The 22,287-nt window shown below is 35.5% G+C and overlaps 1 protein-coding gene and 1 long non-coding RNA gene across 4 annotated transcripts in view; one reads left to right on the top strand and one right to left on the bottom strand.

Moving 5' to 3' along the window:
* Nucleotides 1–6,486: 6,486 nt before the first annotated feature.
* Nucleotides 6,487–7,284, top strand: LOC124169751. The gene is made up of 2 exons (XR_006867226.1): nt 6,487–6,850; nt 7,237–7,284. It is a non-coding gene; the product is annotated as an uncharacterized LOC124169751 (long non-coding RNA).
* Nucleotides 7,285–12,500: 5,216 nt separating this feature from the next.
* LOC124169801 (unconventional myosin-Va) overlaps nt 12,501–22,287 on the bottom strand; it is a 199,078-nt gene continuing 189,291 nt past the window's right edge. For all 3 annotated transcript variants that reach the window (XM_046548560.1, XM_046548562.1, XM_046548559.1), the window contains 5 exons: nt 21,563–21,880; nt 19,172–19,306; nt 18,355–18,477; nt 17,199–17,312; nt 12,501–15,170 (listed from right to left, as the gene is read on the bottom strand). In XM_046548560.1, coding sequence (XP_046404516.1) covers nt 15,048–15,170; nt 17,199–17,312; nt 18,355–18,477; nt 19,172–19,306; nt 21,563–21,880 — 813 coding nt within the window. In that variant the 3' untranslated portion in view covers nt 12,501–15,047. The remainder of the gene's footprint in view (nt 15,171–17,198; nt 17,313–18,354; nt 18,478–19,171; nt 19,307–21,562; nt 21,881–22,287) is intronic.

Below are 22,287 nucleotides of genomic sequence, written 5' to 3'. Positions count from 1 at the left end.
AAGTTTTAAATGGAAGGTCGTTATGTAGTTCCCATACTAGTGATCTAAGAAGATAATACAGACTATGCCTTTAAAATAAAAGACAAGTCACCAGTCACAATATTGGAAGCATTAAAACGAATCTACCACCGCAAAGACCGAGAAATATTCTTAAACTGTATGCTAAACAGGGAAAACATACATTTTTATACTTCATTCAATTCCCATTAATATTTGACAACGTGATGGGAAGATGACCAAGCAAAAAAAATATTCATTGTACTGAGCTATATGTAAATCTATCAGTAAATAAGCTCAGAGAGAGGTGGAAAAGACAAAAAATTATTTATGAAAGAGAGAAAAAATCAAATCAATATGATTATAACCCCCGCAAATCAATATCATCACCAAACCTTCCCACCAAATAAATACTATTTCCCCCCAAATTATTTACTGCAGACATAATATAATAGTAAATACACAGAAGAGAACACCCCATGACATACAGATTAAGGTGCTTGAGCAGAATAGGGTTTAACTCTACAACATGCTTTCCTAAGAAAATAAAAAAAATGAACCATGACCTAGGCCAGGCAGCAAAATACAGCTTCAGACAGCTACTTTAAGGGTCATGGCACGCATGAAGCCAGAAATTTGCTTAATGGCATACGTGGGAGGTATGCACGCTGCCTATATTAATGATTTGTAGTTAATTCCCATGCTTTGGAAAACCATACTTGGCAAACTAAATACATAGTTCATGTAATGCAAAGTGCTGAAAATCAAATCAATAGTTAGTTCTTGGCAAGCATTATGAAATGCCACTATATCGATAAATGGAGTTTCAGCAGATAGATGCCCCTGGACTACTGGTCTTCTAAGTAAATGTATCATGGGTGGTCAACAAAAGGGAAACAATTTTTGGAGGGGAGGCCGAAGACCCCAAAGCCCTCCATGGCTACATGCCTGGATTAAAACATGAATGAAGCCTTAAGAAACCCTGACATAATCCTTGCTGAGGGAGTAACTCAGCATAAGGAACTGCTCTCCCCCTGACCTTGAATTTGTGACATACGCATGCTTGTGGAATTTGTGTGTTTTGACCTTAACTGTCAAAATTTTGATTGACGCACCTAATGTCAATGTGTGATGACTAAACTTAGTCATATATAAAAGTAAATTTCACGTTTCTCTCTCTGGCAACCACTTTTAGGAAAGTCTAGTTATCAAGATTAATAAAAGCATGCCACCACTATTTTTAAAAATTCAGCCCTTGCATCTGAACACTAAATCATTTCCCAAAGTTCACTTAACATAGCTCATGACAATGTGCTCACTGTGTCCCACTGAATGTGCATCGTAGAGAAATGTGGGATATAGAGAATTCTTCACCATGCCAGACATATTGTGAAAGATAAATCAAAACAGATGCTCCCCCACTGCACACGTGATAATATAATCACTATTATGAAAGAGCAATCATTTGATCATGAATCCATTGCTACAAAAGATATGATCCACTGAGGGCTGCTGAATACAAGCATTAACTTCTGAAACTCACTCAAGCAATCATCATGCTTAATGCATTATTAAGAGCAGCAAAATTTATGCAATGCAGAATAATTTGGAATTTCTTTTTAATACAAAAACACAAACAGTATAATCAAATGAGACAGAATGCCAATTCCAATATAAGTTAACTTCCTAAAAAATAAATAGTCTCCTCACAAAGAAAGACAAGTTTTCCCCACCGATAAAATCAGTGCAAGACCATTCTTGTTGACGACTTGAGGACTCCATTAATTATGCCTAGTTAGAGCCAAATACTTTTGTCACATTGTTAAAAATAAAGTTGTGATAAATACATACACATATATTATACTGAATAATTTAGCAAAATAAGGAATAGGAAGTGAAATTGTAACAAGATAGAAGAAATAAAAGAGATAGCATAGAGACGATTTAAAATTAAAGATGATTGAGTAATTTCCTAGATTTGCAAAAAGAATGAATCCTGTATAAGCCAGCACAATACAACATGTTCATCTCTAATATTCTCCAAAAAGTGGCAACAGTGGCAAAAGTGGAGGGATAGAATCAAATTTCTGGATGTTCAACTAAAATCAATTCATCCCAGTCATTTTAACATTCTTATAATTCGCAAATGCTTATATATAAATTTAAAAACAAATATTCAAACACTAATGATTCTATAAAGTGGTTATATCATAATGAAAGACCAATGCAGGGAACAAGGGCAAAATTTAGCTTCTCCATAATAAATCTCCTACAACTACAGCTTCATCTATGTGAAGACCTAAAAAATTTCACCAGTTTCATACATCGGGAAAGGAAAAAAACATATACCATAATAATATGCATCAGCAGGGGAGTACTAACCTCTACTGCTACAGGACAGCAGGACCAAGTCCTTGCCTTCTTTATTGTTATAAGATTATATCACAATGAGGCTAAATAATAAAATGTGGACTAAGTGATGCTAAAATATTAAAAATATCGACTATATCACTATTTATATGACAGCTATTAATACTGAGGAATTGCAACAATTAAATCTAAGGACCACATAAAAGTGAAAGATCGGAAGATTAAGATTGTAATAAAAAAAAAAACACTGGCAATTTTTCAGTGAATAATTGTGCTCCTCCTTCAAAATAGAAAATTCAACTACATCTGCCCTAATACTATACTTGAACACCAGAACAAAGAATTTTAAATGGATAGAGCAATATGCAAGACTTACTGTCCTAGCAAAAAGTCAAGATAATAGTTCTTGTGGCATTTCGGTATCTACTCTATTGAGTGTACTGAAACGGAGGTAATTTATTTCTATATTTCCTCAATTTTATCAGAAAGTAGTCCTTAAAATAACATTTTCTTTTCAGCTTGGTACGAAAAAAAGGAATGTTTTTCATGCTCAAAAGATTCTAGCGACCCTTAGATGACTATTTTCTTTAAGAACTTCATGATGATATAATATGATCGATTTACTCTCGAGTAAATACAATGACGGAAGTCTTTAGAGTGAAGAAAGATATCCCAGAGAAAAAAATTGTAGCAATTGTATGAGAGCCAGAAATTGTTGCAACAGTAATCTCTGCCATTTTCAATATTTCAAGACTTGAAGGAAATACAAAAGCACTGCCAGCACCGCATGCATACACAGTTGGCCAAACTTGGGAGTAAAACCCACAAAAATAAAATAACTTGTAATTGGAATACATAAAAAAAAAGGAAAAATGAAACAACTGCTCAATCAAATTCCCCAAATCCACTCCTAGTACCTCCTGCTGCAAATTTTTGACAATTTGAGGGCAGTGACTATGAATGTTCATTGCGGCCTAGTGTACACTTGCTTCTTTTTGTTGAAAGCATTATAAATTCATGACCTCAAATGTATTCTATAAACAATGAAGGAAACAACTATGAATCCGAATTAAGATGTGAAGCTTTCCCAGCAAATTATGAGGGAGGACTTCCACTTCTCTTGGGATTCCCACTAAGTTAAAAACTTCATTTCAGCTGACGTTTTTCAACACAGACGGAATCCCAATATAAGTTTTACCAACAATTATCAAATTAAAACTTCAAACCCCAAAGCATTTTTCTTCACCCATCCACGTATTGACTACTTCAAACCTATCGTCATCCTAAAAAATGAAGCTTATCAATAAAAACTTCAAATAAACGATCATTCCTGATAATTATCAAAGGTGATAATACGATATAATTTAAAATGAGGAGACTAGTTCACTTCAAAACAGAAAAACTCACCCATCGGTCACTCGAATGAGAAGTCATTGTAGCATTTGGTATCAAAATCCAAGTATGCTAGCCAATGCTTACAATACAAAAAAATTTAAAAACCTATTTATTATTTAACAGCCTTAAAACAAATCTTTTTGGATCATAAGGACCATAAAAAATTCAAAACAATAAAATTCCATTTTCTCAACTTCAAAAAAAAACGCCGAAAAATCGAATTGCAACCAAGATTTTTGCACTGATAAAACATGGTAAGTGGACAACTTGGTCAACAGTAACGTTGACCCTAGAATGATGCTTTTTTATCTCTATTGATTGATGTCATCAAAATTTAATACATTTCGCACCTAAATTAAAATTCACCCAATAGCACTGCTGTTTAAAAAAATTATGCATTCCTAAGGAGATTTTTAAAATCTAATTATAAGAGTGAAATGATTCACAGACGAACCATCTATGTGAAGATATAAAGGCTAAATATTAACATGGTGTACCACAGAAAATGTCACTAGCTACACAATAAATATTAAGAAGAGCCATTAAAAACTAAAGTTGAGAGTAGTGAATGCAATATATGTCATAATTATGCTTCCCATTATTAAAAGTAGACCGAAGTTCCAAAGCATGAGAGCAGAAAAATATGGGTTCAATTTGAGAAACCTAGGATTACAACTACCATTAATATAATTATTACCTGATTAACAACGTGGAACATAAGAAATATTTAAGAATAATCTGTCACCATCATTAAAACAGTAAAATAAAACGTATAGGTATCCGTTAGTATAAGGTCATCATTATTTGAGTCAGCATTAAAAATAAAAGTTTCAAGTATCTGACGATCAACACACGGCATTTTGCTAACAGCATACGGGCGAACTTGTTATATTCATCTTAATCCTAAAACTATCATCACTTTTGAAGCGAACTATTTCATAACTTAGTTAATTTTTAATCTTGAAAATTGATTTTATCATAACGACAAATAATTCCGCATGAATGATATTATGAAGATCTGATGCAAAAATGAGATCACATAGATAAAAAAGAAACAAATAAACGAAAAATGAAGAATACCAAACGCTTAAAACAGAATATCTCATAAAAATATGATATGCATATAAACCTCACATTATCACAACAATCGTCTCCGAATTGTAATCAATCGTTTCGGAACCTTTAAACCACCTCAGCTGAATTTGTATTCTCAATACGGTTAGCCAGACAAATAAACCTGTCAGGTTAAACAATTCGAAACGGAATCTGCAATAAATCACTACAACTACTTAAGTTCCATCTTGACCATAAATTAAAACTTCGCCATTAGTCCAAACACAAATTTTCCCAATTACGTGGTTTTAGCACACACGATTTGATAAGATAGAATAAACCAAGCCTCACCATTTGACGGTCATCATTTAGTCTTAAGTGAAAAGACTTTTTTACTACGAGGATTTTGAAACAATCGTACATAAATAACACGATCAAATCGAAAGACCATTGAAAAGCGATTAAAAAATGGCTGAAAAAAGGGTGAGATGAAAAGTGAAAGAGAAAGTTGTGCTAAAATAATGATAAAGAATTTCAAAATTCATTCGCTACGGTACGTCGCGAATCAAACATTCCACGCAAAGAACGTCCCACTATTTCGTACACAAGTTTACAGTTGAAATGAAAACTCTGCCTGACCTAATTACGGACGATAAGGTGAATATAAATGCCTAGCGTGACAACTCACCAACTGAAAAAATAGCAGGGCAAAAAATATGGCTTTTTCACTCTTCGGAAGAATCTCAACACTACTAGCACGACTAATAGCAACCAAAACGAAGACCTTTAAAAATGCCTTCCCAAAACATAACTCGAGCAAAAATCAATCCATTTCCAAATGACAACGATTTACCAGCACACTTCCAGAATTAATTTTCGAGGGACCTCCCGGATTAATGTGAATCAATCGAGACCAAAATAAGGAATACTACTATGTTAATAAGGAACTAATGTTAAAAAACAGCTGGGCTAACAGAGAGATAGACTCGTTCACAGTTCATCTCAGCAGCAATTGAGGTTAGGCATCTTCAAACATCAATGAGGATTACATAAAATGGTAAACCTTTCGCTCATTATACGATACAATAAGTCTATCCAAAAGACACAATAACCTTGGAGAAACTCGTTAATCACATCAGGCAGCCATTACAGCGTTCATTGCATTCGACTGTTCCTCCCATGAACACGAACATAAAAAATAAAAATGCAAAAAGATTGTACTCACCTACAACTACTTAAACAAGGCATTGCTTGTAGATTTTCTCCTTTACTACTTTCAGAACAATTTAATGCCAAAATGGCACTAATACTCATAATTCCGACGTGGTTTCGCCACCCTTCCTTTCCTTCCAGCTATCCTTTGGAATATGGGAAATATGGCCGTTTCCGACTCGCTTGATAAAAACAAGCTGAACAGCTCCTAGCAAAGGTTGTATAGACTCGCCCCTGTGAAGTCAGTTCAAGCGCTCCTTTTAAATTTCAATACTGGATCTCATCACTTAGTTTACGTTAAAATCTTGATCTACGCAAAAGAAAACAATTAAATGAAAACTAAGTAAATTGATCGTATATATTTTATAACTTTCACATTAATTCCGAGCTTTTGGCTTGAATTAATGGCAGAGTAATTATTGGAACTCAATTGTTATTTTATGAATAAACAATATTCACTGGTGGTAAATAACAGTAACCGCGATATAATTTTGTATTGATGACTGAAGCAACATTTTTATGTTAAAAAATATTTAAAGTAGTATTTCATCGAAGTGAGTATTTGGAAATACTGAAGAGGGGGTCATGCAACAATGGAAACATTTGACTTACAATTTCAAAAAGAAAAATGTACTGCCAGCAGCAACATCTCATGATGTTCAGCGACGCTTGAGGGATATAACTGGTTTACCGAGATGAACAAAGCCGATATTAACATCTACTGTGTGCAGCAAAATCCTGGGAAAAACAGCTAAATACCGCAGAAGAAATTTCTTAAAAATTCCCACTTACCCAAAACATCGACAATACATATTCAAAGCAGGTCAGTGATATCATTCTTATATTTTTTTCTTTTGGAAGATACATCTTATTTCATGGTTATCATTATAAGTACATAGCATTTTATGCTATTTGAAGAACATGACATGAATGCATACCTTTGTTCTTGAATGACATATGTTATAGGTACTAGAATATATACATTATATACTAATCTCACTGTTTTTGTATTGCTTCCATACCATAAATTATGTTATTTCAGATCCTAGGTCAATGATCTCACATGGCCAATATATAGGCCATCATTTGAAGCCCTTGATGAAATGGGTTATCAATTTATAAAAAGCCTTGCAAGGGAAATATGTAGATAAATATTTAGCTGAACTGTGCAGTAAAAGTGAGTTTTTTTTGCATGTAACTTGTTTTCAGTTTCAAATCTGCCAAATATCAGGAACAATTTTTAATACTACAGCTAAATACCTAGCAAAAGCACCCAACAAATGGAAGCAATTAGATGACCACCTCCCCCCATTAATGACAATGGTCGCGTTCAGCAGATACTCACCGGGATCAGGAGATCCCTCACCGGTGAGCGACCGGTCGTTGGGATCTGCTGAACGGTTGCTGAGCAGTGATCAGTCACGTGACCAAATAGCAGAAACATTCAAAATGGGCGGTAATGCAATACCTGTAGAAGCGCTGGCGATTTTAATTGCAGGAGACGATGATACTGTGAACAATTTGTTCCGTTTAATTCAACGCGAGACGAGATTCTTAAGAAGAAATCCCTAAGCCGTACGCCTCAGAAGAAATAGGCCGCGGAATGAAAACTATCACGAAAGGATAGTCCTTCGTTTTCAGGATGATAGCTTACTTAGTCGATGACAAACCTGAAGCCAGTTTTACTTGTTTTGCTTCAGTATCCTGAATTTCATATGTCATTCCTCCGTACGCATATATTTTTGCAACTATAGCACCAGAAGATGTGCTAGTACTGGGCGCAGCCATATTGATTCTCAACATGTTCCAACCAGTGATCGGTGATTTTCTCCGGTGGAAAAAATGGCGTCTGATCAATAACACCGGTGAGCTACCAAGGGCGTTCAGCAGAAATTGTCTCACCGGTTCCGCAACTGTTGAGTCTGCTGAATGCGACCAATGATTAAAGAAGCAATGTATTGGAGCTAATGGAGAAGAGGATGTATACGCAGGACTCTCACCCTGATCACACACTGTAAAGGAATGTTTCCTACATACTCAACTAGCGGACGATTTAACTGTACCGCAGTCTCTGTCCTTCTAATCATAATCCGGTAAGCAGTTCAGCTCTGTAAAGTAACAGAGTAGTCTTTCCTTCTTGTTCAAAAGCATTAATTTTGTGTGTGGTCAAACTCATTTTGTTTGTTTGGTATTTTCAGTGCTTCTTCACTGAATGGTATTTAAGGTTTTGTTGAATTCATTGTTAAAAGAGGCTTAGGATAATGAATCAATCTTTGGAAGTTTGTACTCTTAAGAATGACAATAAAGTGTTTTAATGTTGTTACCATCGAAGAATCATACCCTGCCAATATGCCGCTTTCTGCTAATACTTTTTTGATCCAGGCCATGCGGAGAAAAAATTCTGGTTTCTCAAGGGAAAGATAGGAGCAGGGGCGTAGCTAGGAATTAAGGCTGGGGGGGGGGTTTAGGTGCAACTAATACCGGCGTGTGTGGGGGTATGGAATATCCACCAGGATAAGCGGTAGGTGCGAGATTAATAAACTGCGGAATTTTAAGATAAAATGTTCAAAATGGTGAGTTTTACGGTTTTCTGAGGGATATTTCATAATCCTTACACTATTCTATTACGAATATCAATCCAATCAAGTTAAATGGATTAAACTTAAAAATTTCTCTAAGCTCGGGGGGGGGGGGGGGTTATCCCCCCAAAACCCCCCCCTCGCTGTGCCACTGGATAGGAGGGAACTACTTTTCAGTTTTTATGCAATTTAGAAGAAATAATATGTGGAAACAAAAGAAGGTATGTTTGCATTTAAATCAACAACCTAAAAAAACCTTTCAACATTGAAAAAAGGCTCTTCCACTGCATGAAAAGTGCTTGATCGGATCAACATCCCAAATATTTCAGCTGGCTTTTTGCCCCTAGATCCTCCACTGGCTATGACCTATGCCAGGTGTATTCTCATCCAGCACAGGCCGAATTTCCAATCAAACAGCAATTTCGGGGCCCACTAAAATGATGCAAACACAGGTATTGTTTTTAGTTTATATTACTAGCCCTTGAGTGGTAAAATTTGGAGACACCTGCTCTCGTACAAAGGTGGCATTAAGGTCACTGTTTTAGGCAATTCATCACTTTCCGTGGTGCCTTGGTGGTATGTAATTATGCCTCAGCAATAATGCACCTATGATCTGATAAGTATAGGCAAGTGGCAAGCTAGTGAAATAAAAACTTTCATTGGAGAGCCACCTTAAAAATTGCCATGTTTTCAATTTTTCCTAAAATTACAGGGGTAACAGTCTTCCCCTCCTCATCCCTCAATCTGCCGTACAGTGTCGAACATCATCTGGGGAATTTAGTGGGGGCACGGGGGCAATAGCTCCCCCCCAGATGCTTAAAAAATAGATGAAATTTTTAATACAAATTCCAATAAATTTTATATTTTAATATAAATATTTACATATTAATAACTACTTTATTAAAATTAAGAGTGCATTTCATGCAGTAATTGTTGCACATAGTTTTTAATCCCAAATATTAGAAGACCATTTGCCTGTCAGACTCTGGTGCCCCTTCCCCAGAAAAAAATTCTGGCTTCGCCCTTGTCGAGCATAACTATACTATGTATACATATATGTATAGTATGTATACATACTCATGTTCGTACCACTGGACCTAAAGACCTGTGGTACAATTCCTGGTTTAATGATTTATTTAAGGCCTAACATATTATCTTCAGAAAATATCTTCATTCTTCAGGTATTAGCTTAGCCTATTCAAATTTTATGTTGTGTGATGGGGCCTGTCCATGTGGGCTCAGCTTTGATACTCTAATAGGCCACATTTCGGTGATGTGGAAGTTTGCCCAATGTAGCTACCCCCACGGTTGCATTGCACTTCATAAACTCCACTATTCTTCTGCATAGGAGTTCAATCTTTCACATGTACGAATAGGAGCCTGGTTTTGGTGGTACAGTTAAATCTCATTGCTATGTTGTGTTTTTTTAGAACCCGTGAGATATGTTCCCAATATGTCAATGGTCCCAATGTATCAGGGAAAATGCTGCTGGTTTTGTTCTCACATCCGTCGCTTGATTGCTGGTCATTTCTATAGCCATTTCTGTTTTTCTCTCGGCCTTCAAAATGATGTCTTGATGATAGCCATCTTCTCCATTATTCCCCTCAGATGATGTTTCTCACTTTTTCAATGAATTTTTGTGTGGGTTCGGCTAGAATGGAGTGGGTTCGGCTATACAGCATTGTGATTACTGTGTGTTTCTGCAGTGGGTGATGGTGTGAAGATGATTCTAATTATCGCTCAGTGTGTCTTCTTCCTACATAACTCGTGACCCAATATCCCTGCCATTCTTCTTTTCATGAAGATGTCCAAGATTGGTGGTCTATTTTCTTATTCAATTTCCATCATATATGGATATGATGGAAATGGAATAAGAATACAAGTAATAGAATAATAGTACCAGATTGAATCGTCTTGATTTTTCAGATGTTCCAGGAATTCGTCTAGCTCCTTCTCTCACACTGCCCAATGACAAAACTATGACATCATCCATTCACACCTAAAATACCATAAGCATCATCCACCTCCCTCAAGAAGAGTTTTGATGTAATTCTGTTGGAATTCAGCACCTGCTCTTTGAACTTTTCCAAGTATGTAAAGGGTGGCTACAACCGGAAACAGTGTGTGGGGATCCCATGGCAGGATGTACCTTTTTTCTGTTCATAGAACTTTCTATTCCATAGGAAATTTAAGGTCTTTTACAAAACTTCATCATCTTCCGAATGTCTTCCAGTAATCCTTCAGCGACTAATGCTAGCATAGTCTTTACCGCTTTCTCCGATGGAATGCTTGTAAACAGTATTTCCACATCAAAACTCATCAGGAGGTCCGACACTATTCCTTGCAAATCTGCAAAATATGCACCTAGTGTTTTGTGAAAATAAATATCTTATGAGAGAAGGGTTTCACAAGGCTCGAAAGGTGACAAGCCAATTTGTGCGTTGCTAGGTCTCTTGAACTTACAATTAGGTGAAGAGGGCTGTCTACTTTTTTGATCTTGGGTAGGCCGTATAGATGTGGTGATTTTGGAGCCAGTTTGATGAGTTTCCTCCTTCCTACCTCAGGGATAGAGTACTAGAACATTTACATCATATATAAATAAAGATGCAGATCATTAACCTGCAATAGTATGTATTTCTCTGGTCAGTTATATCAGATTTGGATGATATTCTTCAATCTTACAAGCATTAGCCTAGACCCATGTTTGGTTGAACATCGTCTTGTTATGAACATGGCTACAGGTGGAATGTTCAGTGCCCAATAATATGTCCCATTACAAGCAAAACTCATAAGGATTACAAAATGAATGAGATGAAGTGGTACCTAAACACATCTTCCTGAAGTTCTAGACATCTTAACATATGCAGTGAGGGTCGTGCTCATTAATGTGGTCTATTACTTAAGGAAGTAAAAGTGGACTATCCAACAGTACTACTTCGCCCGAGGCATGTTTTATGCTCCATCTAAAACAGTAGGTAATTCCATATGGATAGAAGCCTGTGGATCTCTCACTCTTAAATTCTACAAAATAGGAAATAACCACAGACTAGCTAGAAGTGCACCTTCACAAAGTCAACTATGAATGCTTGTTTAACAAAAATTTTCCAGGGAGGATAAATCATTTGCCTTCACTGAGACCTGTTCTGTGCTGTGGTCCATGTCTACCAAACCTATAGTATCATGTGAATAAACATAGTTATCCATTCCAGTAAGTTATAGCTTTCTCCAGAAGTGTCTGATTACAAGGGCATACCCAGGACCAAGACTAGAGGGGGGCAAGCTATGGTCGTTCAAGTTACAACACAGGAAAGTTAAAAGAAACTAAAATTTCAAGCAAATTATAATAGCGCATTATTAGTTTTTAAAATTGCTTCCTCAAAAATCAAATATTTTTATTTTAATTACATGCTTTATACTAATATCACTTTTCTTGGATTTAAAGAAAATTTGTTCAAAACTTTCGCTTTGAACTACAATTACTTTTGCACCTAGGAGGGGGCAGGGAATGTTCTGCTCAATGGGAATGAGGGAATGTTGTACATGGCCTATATATTGGATTAGTCTCAGGTCCCTTCCATTGTTATATGAATCTTAAATGCACCATGAGGAGCACAGTAACCTAGTGGGTAGAATACTTGGCTGCTAGTCAAAGGGTTGGGTTCATATCCCAGGTGAAGCCTTCTCACATCCCCAAATAAAATTCTTGTTCAGTGAAGTGACCCTACCCTGAATGTGTAATATTCATATACCTGTGGTGGAGTCTGGGATGAGCTCTATCGCTACTGCATATTTCAACCTAATAAGTTATTATAATTTATTGTACACAAACAGCCATTTAAAATCACAGTCCAGGCTATCTCATTTAAGGAATATTAATGCTAATAAAATTCAAGATTCCATTATTGCCCACTCATTGTTTAATTTATACAAACTGATTTCTACATCAAGAAAAAAACTCCAGTACACTTGTGGCAATAAATATGCTCAGAAACTCTGCAAATTGTTATGACATGAACACTCATGTAGAACACTTTTAGAGGCATTACAATTTTCTTTTCCATTTGAATTTTTCAAAATATATCTCTGAAGTATCCACTCAATGTTTTACTGTTGGAATAATTTCAGCCACCTATTATTAAACATGGAAAGAAAATACTATACACAACCATCAATAGGTTAATAGTAATAATGCCCACATTTCTTTGAACAATAACCTTACTTTATTATTGATTTTTTGGGCACAATAACATTGAATTCAACGTTTCAATTATCAACAATCTATACAATGCTCCAAATCTGAAGACCCATTCTGCCTCATCTTCGGAGGGTATATATTTCCCGTCAATCAGATCAAGGAAAAAGAAATGCTATTTTGCAATCCACTTTTGACTTCTATTAACAGGAAAGGAATAATTTTAGTATAATGACAACATATGTTCCATCACATAACCCGCTTGTATATTTTTTAAGTCTTTGGAGGTGACCATTTAAATATTTATGAAATTGATGATGAAATCTGTTAACTGTCAGCAAAAAGCTTTAAAAAGTGAACATCCTTTCCCCTACTCCACTAAAATGACTAGCTTGAAATGATACCACTTTAATTTCATTAAAATTTCACCAACCACATTACATAAAATACCTCGAAGACATCTCACAAGACATGATGATCATGAAAATACAGAGAGAGTTATCTGAATGGTCACATTTGTGCCCGGAAAAATATCCTTCATTTGCCACAATTTGCCTACCATTCTCTTCATTTTTCCCAGGTACAAGTGACTGCTCAGATATGTCTCAGAATTGTCATGACATACTCATGAGATCATAATGCCTTATGAGATGTCTCTGAGATATTTGATGCTACATGAGCATATCTCGAACAGGCATCACTAAAGCTAAGATATTTTTCATCGAATATAAGATCAAATTAACAACTCTATACAAAGAATACATCATTGAAATCATCAATCATTCATTTCCATTCAATCTCTATTGAGGCATTATTTTAGTTCATACATTTACGGGCGAAACAGGGTTGTGGCCGGTAGCAAAAAATAACAAACAAGTATTCAATTGAACTATGACATACATTTTCCCAGTAAGCACTTAAAAAACATTCAATAGCTTTATTTAGTTTAACTTCAGCCTATTCAGCTTATTGGGCCTGATTACTGATGATGAATACTTTCAAAAACATTAATTTAAGGATCTCGTAATCTGCGATCCAATAAAAAAATTACTTGTCCCACTGGCCATTGGTAAGGTAAATACCCTATCACCCCTAATGGAGATGAACATTTCCATTACATCCCCATATGAAGCTACCCAGTCAAATCAATTAAGGAAGCCAAGATCTAACATAGATCTTAACAAAGGCCTTGCGCTAATTTTATAAGGGTGAATACCTTCAACTTCGAAATAAAAATAAAATAAAATAGCGGACTCATTACATATTGCTAGAATCAAAAATAATCCAAGCAATAACTTTTGAAGAATTGCCTCCGAAAGATGTGCCAAATAATGACATCACATTAATTTAGACATTTATGCTAGACTACAAAATCACTTGACCCACAAACTTAGGCAATTCTATCTTATCATATATGTATCTCTCTCATCTCAAATATATCATGTCTGACAATTACAAAATATATTTTTATATGTACAAGTAATAATTTAGAAAATAATTCATGTTATCAACTGTGCTATCCCATTATTTTTGGTCAGGCGAATTGCTTTCCTCATCTTCATATACTACATACACTTTCTAGTTAGATTGAAATGTGAGTTACTTCTGAGTAAAAAAATACAAGGTGATTTTGTGCATTTTAATCAATAGCAAACTAAAATTATTAACAATAACAACTGGTAAATCATAGGTTTCAAAATGCATAAATAACAAAATGTGATTATTTACACTTATATACCAACTCATAATTCTTTTAAACATCTTCTGTGGATATAATTTTCAGACACTAAATTTTTTTATTCTCGATGTTTTGCAACAATATTGTACAGGAAATGCATCAACTATGTACATATACACACATAATACTCATTCATTATGAGACCAAACAATATATTATTAACAATAGCAGAATTCTTTTGAATCCTTCCTTTAAGGAATGTAAAATTGACAGTTTTGTTGATCAATATTAGGATTTTCCAAAGCAAATTGCTTTGCTTTGATTGTCTGGAAAGATCAGCAGATCTTATTCTCAACTTTTTCAGGACTGAAAACCATTGCTTTCCATTCACTTGTTGGTTTGAGATCAGTAATAAAAATTATATCTTCACCTTTTACAAAAGATTACAACTTGCGAACGAGAAATAGTCCATTAGGTAAGAAACTGAAGTATTGAATCCACATCTTTACACTCCCGTGAGTGTATGTAGATTCATTACCCACCAAAATCAACTCAACTTAAAATCACCAAATTACACTTTCTTCAGCATTGGTAAATTCAGTGACTCAGGAATTTCAATGTCTTCTAACCGAATATTGGATGGGTTGAAAGGAAACCTTACGGGGAAGCTGAACTTAGTCTCCATCAGTAGGGTCTGAAATAAAGGTTTAAAAATCAATATTCACATATAAATTTATGATAAGAGTATATACTATTCTATGTTCATATTCAAAAGATTAAGAAATGGGGAAAAAATTAGAAAATAGGTAATATATTTTAACCATGGTAAGAACCCTTAGTATTTCTGAACTAGGATTAAGCGTCTACTCATCCATCATAGTTAACATGAACCATAGCTCATTTATCGGTTTTTTCTATAAGTATATTCATGCTTTACGCCTTTGTTTTTCCAGCTATCAGCAAGCGTTATTACAGTATCAATCAGGTAAGATGATACCGTGCTTCTTCCCTGAGGAAACCAGATAAAATACTGGTTCAACTGCCATGAGAAACACGTATCAAAATGGAGGGAAATCCTAATAAACCCGCAATGTCTATTGAACTACTCTGTGGAGACTTTCATTCAGAGAGTGCACATGTTCACTGCTGAGCACGTCAACAACACAACAGGCAGTTGAAAACCTGAGCATTTCCTTTTTTGTCTCAGATTATAACCCATGTCTCTACGGAGGTATTCCAAAACCCTCCTTCAATTCTATCCTGATCAACTTTTTGAAACCTCCACAAATCCTATAGCATTAGTGAACTCAAGATTGACTTGTAAGGTTGCCCATAGTAATTGAACGTGATTATTGGCCGTTTTTAACTGGCTCCAAAAACCTCGTCAAATTCTTTTAGAATTTTCCAGGAGTCCTCTAGAAAATCTCTTAGCATTGTAAATTGTTCCCCAAAAGACTTCCATAGAGGCTTTCGTTAAAATCAGAAAACCTATGTGATTTAAAAACAGAAACTTACAGAAACCTTATGAAATCTATGCATTTCTATCAGGGATATGAGTGCTGCAGACACAAATCCATGACTAACAGCCCTTGCTCAAGCCAGAAAATTGCCTTGCATGGTGACATTATAAAAAAGGGCCCCCAAGTGCCAAAAAGTGTCTCCAATTCGATGGAAAGATTACAGAATTAGAAATTGCTCAGTGCTCAATGGGAGGAGATGAGGGACCATAAATGAGGAAAATGGGAAAGAATATTTCAATAGAACCCTAGTTTTGTGTTCCCTGGACAAAATTTTTCCAGTTATTTGCTCTTTAATTTTCTCAAGTTCCATCAATTATCACTCCTCTTATGTTTCACTATATTTTACACTTTCCTCCTATTTACCCTTTGATAAGGTCCCAAATACAATCTCTGCACATCACAAGTAATATGGTAAAATTTCCAACAAACAATGGAAGAATTCATAATCATTTCTGAAGGTTGTGGTTCAAAAAATTAGCCCCTACCATAGTATAGAAATTTTCAGTAACTTGATTTCTCATTATAGACCACTATGAAAATATCTTCTAAGTATTTAATGAGCAAAGATTATCTGCATCTTCAACTCTTAATTCCTTAATAAATAACTCTTAAACCCTTCATTAAAATTTTTGGAAAGTCTTTAGTACAGGGGCACAGCTAAGAATTTACTTTGAGGTGTGGGGTATTGCATACCTGTCAGGGTAAGTAAGTGGGAGTTGCAGGGGCCCTCCAGAAAATTTTAAGATTAATGGTTCAAAATGACTAGTTTTACCGAGATATTTGATTAATCCTAACACTATTCTATAAGTAATACTGATCCATTAAGTAAAATGGATTAAACTTAAAAATTTCTCTGAGTTCTGAGGGGGGTTTTATCCCCCAAAATCCCCCCTTGATGTGCCACTGCTTTTGTACAACCTCTCCAAATGAACCCACTCAAACAATTTTTCCAGTAATGGCTTTGATGAATTATAACTTAATGCATTTAACTGATTCAAATGCATTTACATCTTGAAATAAGCAAGATTTTGATGTTAATTCCACAGTTTCTCCACTCCCTCTATGTTCAGGTATGAACATGGGTAGCTGGGTGAAAAAGGTAGCTGGGTAACATTAAAAAAACAGCTAAAACAATCTCAAACATACTTCAGAAATTCAAAACTTAAAATAAATTCCATTACGCAAAAAGGATTTTTCATTACCTGTGACTGAGATGGTCGGCTATTTAATGTCTGCTGAATTTTCCTAATAAATGTAAGGGGTACTTTTTCTTCAAAGTCATCTGCAGCTGTGTACACATTCAATATTTTCACAATCTGAAAAGAATAATATTCAAATTAATTATGAAGCAAGCACTTAAGAAATAAATCTACATAGCAATGAAATCTATTACATTAATTTTTCCTAATCTCAAAAATCAGCAGAAAATTCCATAACCACATAATTATATAACAAATAACTTACAATTTGAGTACTTTCTTATTAAGTATTTTTTTAAATGATAGCTCAATCCATACAAGGTAAACAGTGATCAGTCATAATGGAAACTATGAGCCAAAATTAAATTATCATCTTATTCAGAAAATAATCTCAGATCAAAAATTTTCCCATTAAAAACATGATACATATTACACATTCATAAACCATTTGCTAACTTGGAAAGACAGCAAGTTAATTTTGCAATGATGTGAAAATTTGAGCAAGGTTTTGATATAACTGATAAACCTAGAAATCTCTACTAGATCCCGACTGTACTTAGGTTCCTGCTTTGCTGGCTGGGTTTGTTAGCGAGGAAGACCTAGGAAAAGACTTGGTATCATGGCTGAATGTGATAAATGTCCAAAAAATAAATAAATATATAATGATTGGATAGAGGAGGCAGCTTTTAAAAATAAGTATAAGCAACAGTATACGACCAAAATCAGCTGCGACAAGGACCTTAGTGAGGGGAATGCACAAAAAATAATTGGTAGGAACGGAAGAGATTGAAAATTAAATTCCTCAAATTTTGGTGGTTACACCCCCAATAAGTCTAAATTTTCTAATAATAAATGACACCGTCAGGTTAATTAATCAAAATAAAGAATAATATCACAGAACAGCATTTTGAAACAACTTATTAAAACAAACCAGATCTTAGCGGAGTCTGGCAATTATTTTTGTCTCCGTATGACTTGATTATCAATGGTTATTGATAGTGATTTTTTTCACCAAAGCATTGTCAATTTTTTTGCCCTTAAACATAGTTAAATTGTAGAACTAACTTAATGATAAGTTGGATAATGAATTGTCACCAGAATTATTAAATACAAAGATTTTGAAATTCAGTTTGAACCCCAAAAGACCAGAGTGCCATACCTGGAATGATGAAAGCTTATCACACATCTCACAAACACTTTGTACATCATCATCAGTCTTTCTAGCTTGCAGGAGATGTGCTGCTTGAATTATTGGCTGGAGCATTTCTGTAACCTGTGCCTCCTGAAAAAACATATCCCATTAGATTCAATATCATTCACATAATACAATATAGAAATTATATTGGGTTGCACATATTAAAAAAAAAAGAATTCCTAGTCACCACTAAGAATAGTATTTTTTGCAGTGCCGTAGCCTACCATGAAGTAAGACTTTGAGATAACCAAATACATGGTGATGCTTTCAGGAATTCCAGTGGAATAGCCAGTTGTGTACACTTACAGAGTCACAAGTTTACTCAGTACAAAAATTATGCTAAATATAAGAATGACGCTCCAAACTGTTGCAGGCTATCTCTGTAGTAGACCATGATCGAACTTATGCAGGTACAAAGAACCTCATGAGGGAGTTGTAAAATTTTTTTTGTAAAATTCGGGCTTATTCAAAGCTAATGGGATCAATAACCCCTAAAACATTGTGTGAAAAGTAAATGCTCACATCTAATCCATTAAAATGATTTTCAAAGGAATGATTGGATAATTTTGAAAAAAAAATCTGATACGTATTCATTATTTACTATCATCATGCATGCCCATTACGAGCAGTAAAGACTCACTTCATTCTACGGCATAAATGTAAATAAATTCTAATGTAATTGTAAACTCTATATTTTTACATTAACTTTACATTAAAGTATAAAGGAGAGTCGACTTCAAATAGCAATGCAAATAAATACCAATCAAAATTAAAACACTACCTGCATATGATGCTCTCTTGCCCATTCTTCAAGATGGGAAAGATTGTAACGAATCTGCATTCCTTTGGCCCAATGACAAAGATCCTTCCTCATCATCAGATTATTCAATGCAGAAGCGCAGATGAAATAAAATACCTAGAAAAAAACATAAAAATTAGTCACTTTAGAGATAAATCTTACACACAAAAAGAAAGATACAGGGTAAACTCAAAGATTTTGCACTGATTAATATGGGAATGATTTGGAGTCTGTAAGAGATCTCCCACTACAAGGTGTTCAGCCAATCACGGCAGAAAAATTCATGAATTATTCCCGGTTTTCCAGTGAAATTTTACAATTTTCCAGGTTAATATTTCGTGATTACTGTGATAGATAAGAATTTTAAAACAGCCAAAATTACTTCCACACTTTTAACCCTTTCACTGCTGTGAACGTACCTAGTACGTTCGCACTCCAGACTGCTGTGAACGTACATACTTTTTCTTCCTCCTTGCCATGCACTTTCGCAAAAGCACTTCGAAGGGTCCCTAATCCGGGACCGTTTCCTCGACTAGCTTACCCACGCAGGACCGTCTCATCGACCTTACCAGCAGGGGGGCCTCCCTCCTGAAAAGTGACCGTTCTCACTGCAATTTGAAAATCAATCGATCAATCCGATCATCAAAAAATTATTGTTTTCATCGCATTCCTGCCAATCAAGCAATCAAGTACGTCTTTGAACCGTGTTTCTGCAATGAAAAATAACGATTTTGTTAACTTTGCTAAAATGGCCATTATCCGGTGTTCCGCAGCCACGTTTTTAGCCAAGTTAACAAAATCGTTATTTTTCATCGCAGAAACATGGTTCAAAGACATATGTACATACTTGATTGCTTCATTGGCAAGAGTGCGATGCAAACAATCATTTTTTGATGATCGGATTGATTTTCAAATTGCAGTCAGAGCGGTCACTTTTCGGGAGGGAAGCCCCCGCTGGTAGGGTCGATGAGACAGTCCTGCAAAGGTGAGCTCGTCGAGGATAGGGTCCCGGATTAGCGACCCTTTGGAGAGTGTACCACGCCCATTATTAAAGTACCTGCTCCATGGGCCCATGAAATGCATTTTGACCTTTCCACCGCATGTGAGGAGAAGGTTTTCGGAGATTGAACAGCAGCGAAAGGGTTAAATATTATTATATATTTCTGCTACTTCATTCATTCACACGGCACCTTAAGCGCAAACATACATATAAATTCAGAGGTAAGGAAAGAAAGGGATAGGAACATATAATGGAAAAAGGACGAGGACAATGGTGCTGCGGTAGATGGAAAAAGCCAGAAATCAGAGGGTATAAATGCAGCCTGACTGGGACTCGTATGTAAAAGGACAAGGAATAGGATAGTTAGCACACAATGTAATAAAAATAAAAATTTATTCAGTGTAAGCCAAGAAGCTCCTTCAACCTTATAAGTAAATACTGATGTCACCTGGCATTGTATTCTTTGTTTTTTTGAGTCTCAATTGAGTCAAGAGTGCTAGATATTTCGATTCTGTTGTCTTGTCTCACATTCCACGTTTCGATGTGGCTGTAAAAATTCTACTAAGATACTGAATTTAAAATTACGACAAACACATTTTAGGCCAGAAATTGGGCGTTGAACTGGGAAAATATTATGTGAAATGAATTTGAAGCAAAAGATTTTGAAATTCCAGGTTGGAGCAAAAATTCATGAATAATTCAAGCATAATTACAAGGACTAAAAATTCACGCACAATTTCCAATTTACCCAGTTGCTGGACACCCTGCACTAATCATAATCATAAAAATAAGTCAGAAACTTATTCAAAACAACTTTCACCAGGATTTTTTGAAACTGTAAAATTTGGCCACATAAAATACAATGATAATGCATAGTAAAATTGTAGATAAAATCATGATAAAATCCATTCTAGCTTATCTTCCACCTTCAAGTCAAGGAAAAGAATAGGCTATTGCCATTTTAGAGGGGTGGAAGTAGAGGAAATGGGGTAATAAAGTTGTTAGATATTCTTCTCAATTGCCAATAAGGGAGTTTCTTCTGCAGAATCAAGGTGGAATGGGGTAATTAATTGTAGTAGGTAATTGATACCCTAGTACATACAAGAAGAAATAGAAGTATGAGTATTTGAAGAGAGATAGCAATTTCAAATTAGCATTTTGGGAAGTAATGCTCATCACGACCCACAGAACGCAGGGTTTATTATTGAAAACACCAAGACCCAGTGTCCATAAGCCACTCTGTGATTTAACAGAATAGTTGACAAGGATGATACAGTTACTGCTTTGGACTGATTTTTTTGTTAGACCTGTTTTTCATTTGGCTGGGGAATTAGGCTACTGGGGCAAAAATAATTGATTATTTTTGTACTTACTTGACGGAACAACTGTCCAATCAACTGAGGATCGACACCATGCAATCGAAGCATTTTGTGCAGCTGGCTGAGTTCCTCCAGCAGGGCGTTGAGTGACCTCTGGCTGCCTCCAGCCAAGTCTCCAGGCTCTGCTCCAGGCGTTCCAGGAACAGATGTCCTTCCCCCAGAATCTACAAGAGACCCCTCTCGACTGACAGATGCAGCCCGGCCACGCATTCCCACTGGCTTCTGCCCTGAGAGACCAAGTATGGCATCGTGCTCAAGAATTGCTGGAACAACCATTTGTTGAACTCTTTCCTCTACATATTTTATCACGCCCTAGAAAAAGAAACCAAACATGTTAATTAACTCAAAGTAAATATCAACATATTAATAGGTAATTCAATCATTTGAAACTTTATGGAAAGTAATATAGAAATGAATAGTGCAGTAACTTTGTGTTTTCCACACTTTCATATTTACTAGACCTGAAATGGTTCCAATGCGTGAAGCACCATTTTCAATAGGTGAGGTGGGACAAACCATTAGGGTATAAATATGGGTACGGTATTTAGGTGGGGAACTGGTGGGGATAGGGGGAAGTAGAATTTTGGAAGAGATGATAACATGTTTTAGTAGACGGAAGGGCCAAACGTTGTAAAATGGAGAAATCGGTTAACCCTTTCACATCAAACATCGGGTTGACCCAATCAGCATTTTCTTTCACAGAAGACCTAACATTGGGT

This window comes from Ischnura elegans, chromosome 12 (genome assembly GCF_921293095.1).
Source record: "Ischnura elegans chromosome 12, ioIscEleg1.1, whole genome shotgun sequence".
Lineage (NCBI taxonomy): Eukaryota > Metazoa > Arthropoda > Insecta > Odonata > Coenagrionidae > Ischnura > Ischnura elegans.
The sequence above is the reverse complement of the archived record's forward strand: the minus strand, read 5'-3'. Positions and strand labels throughout refer to the sequence as shown.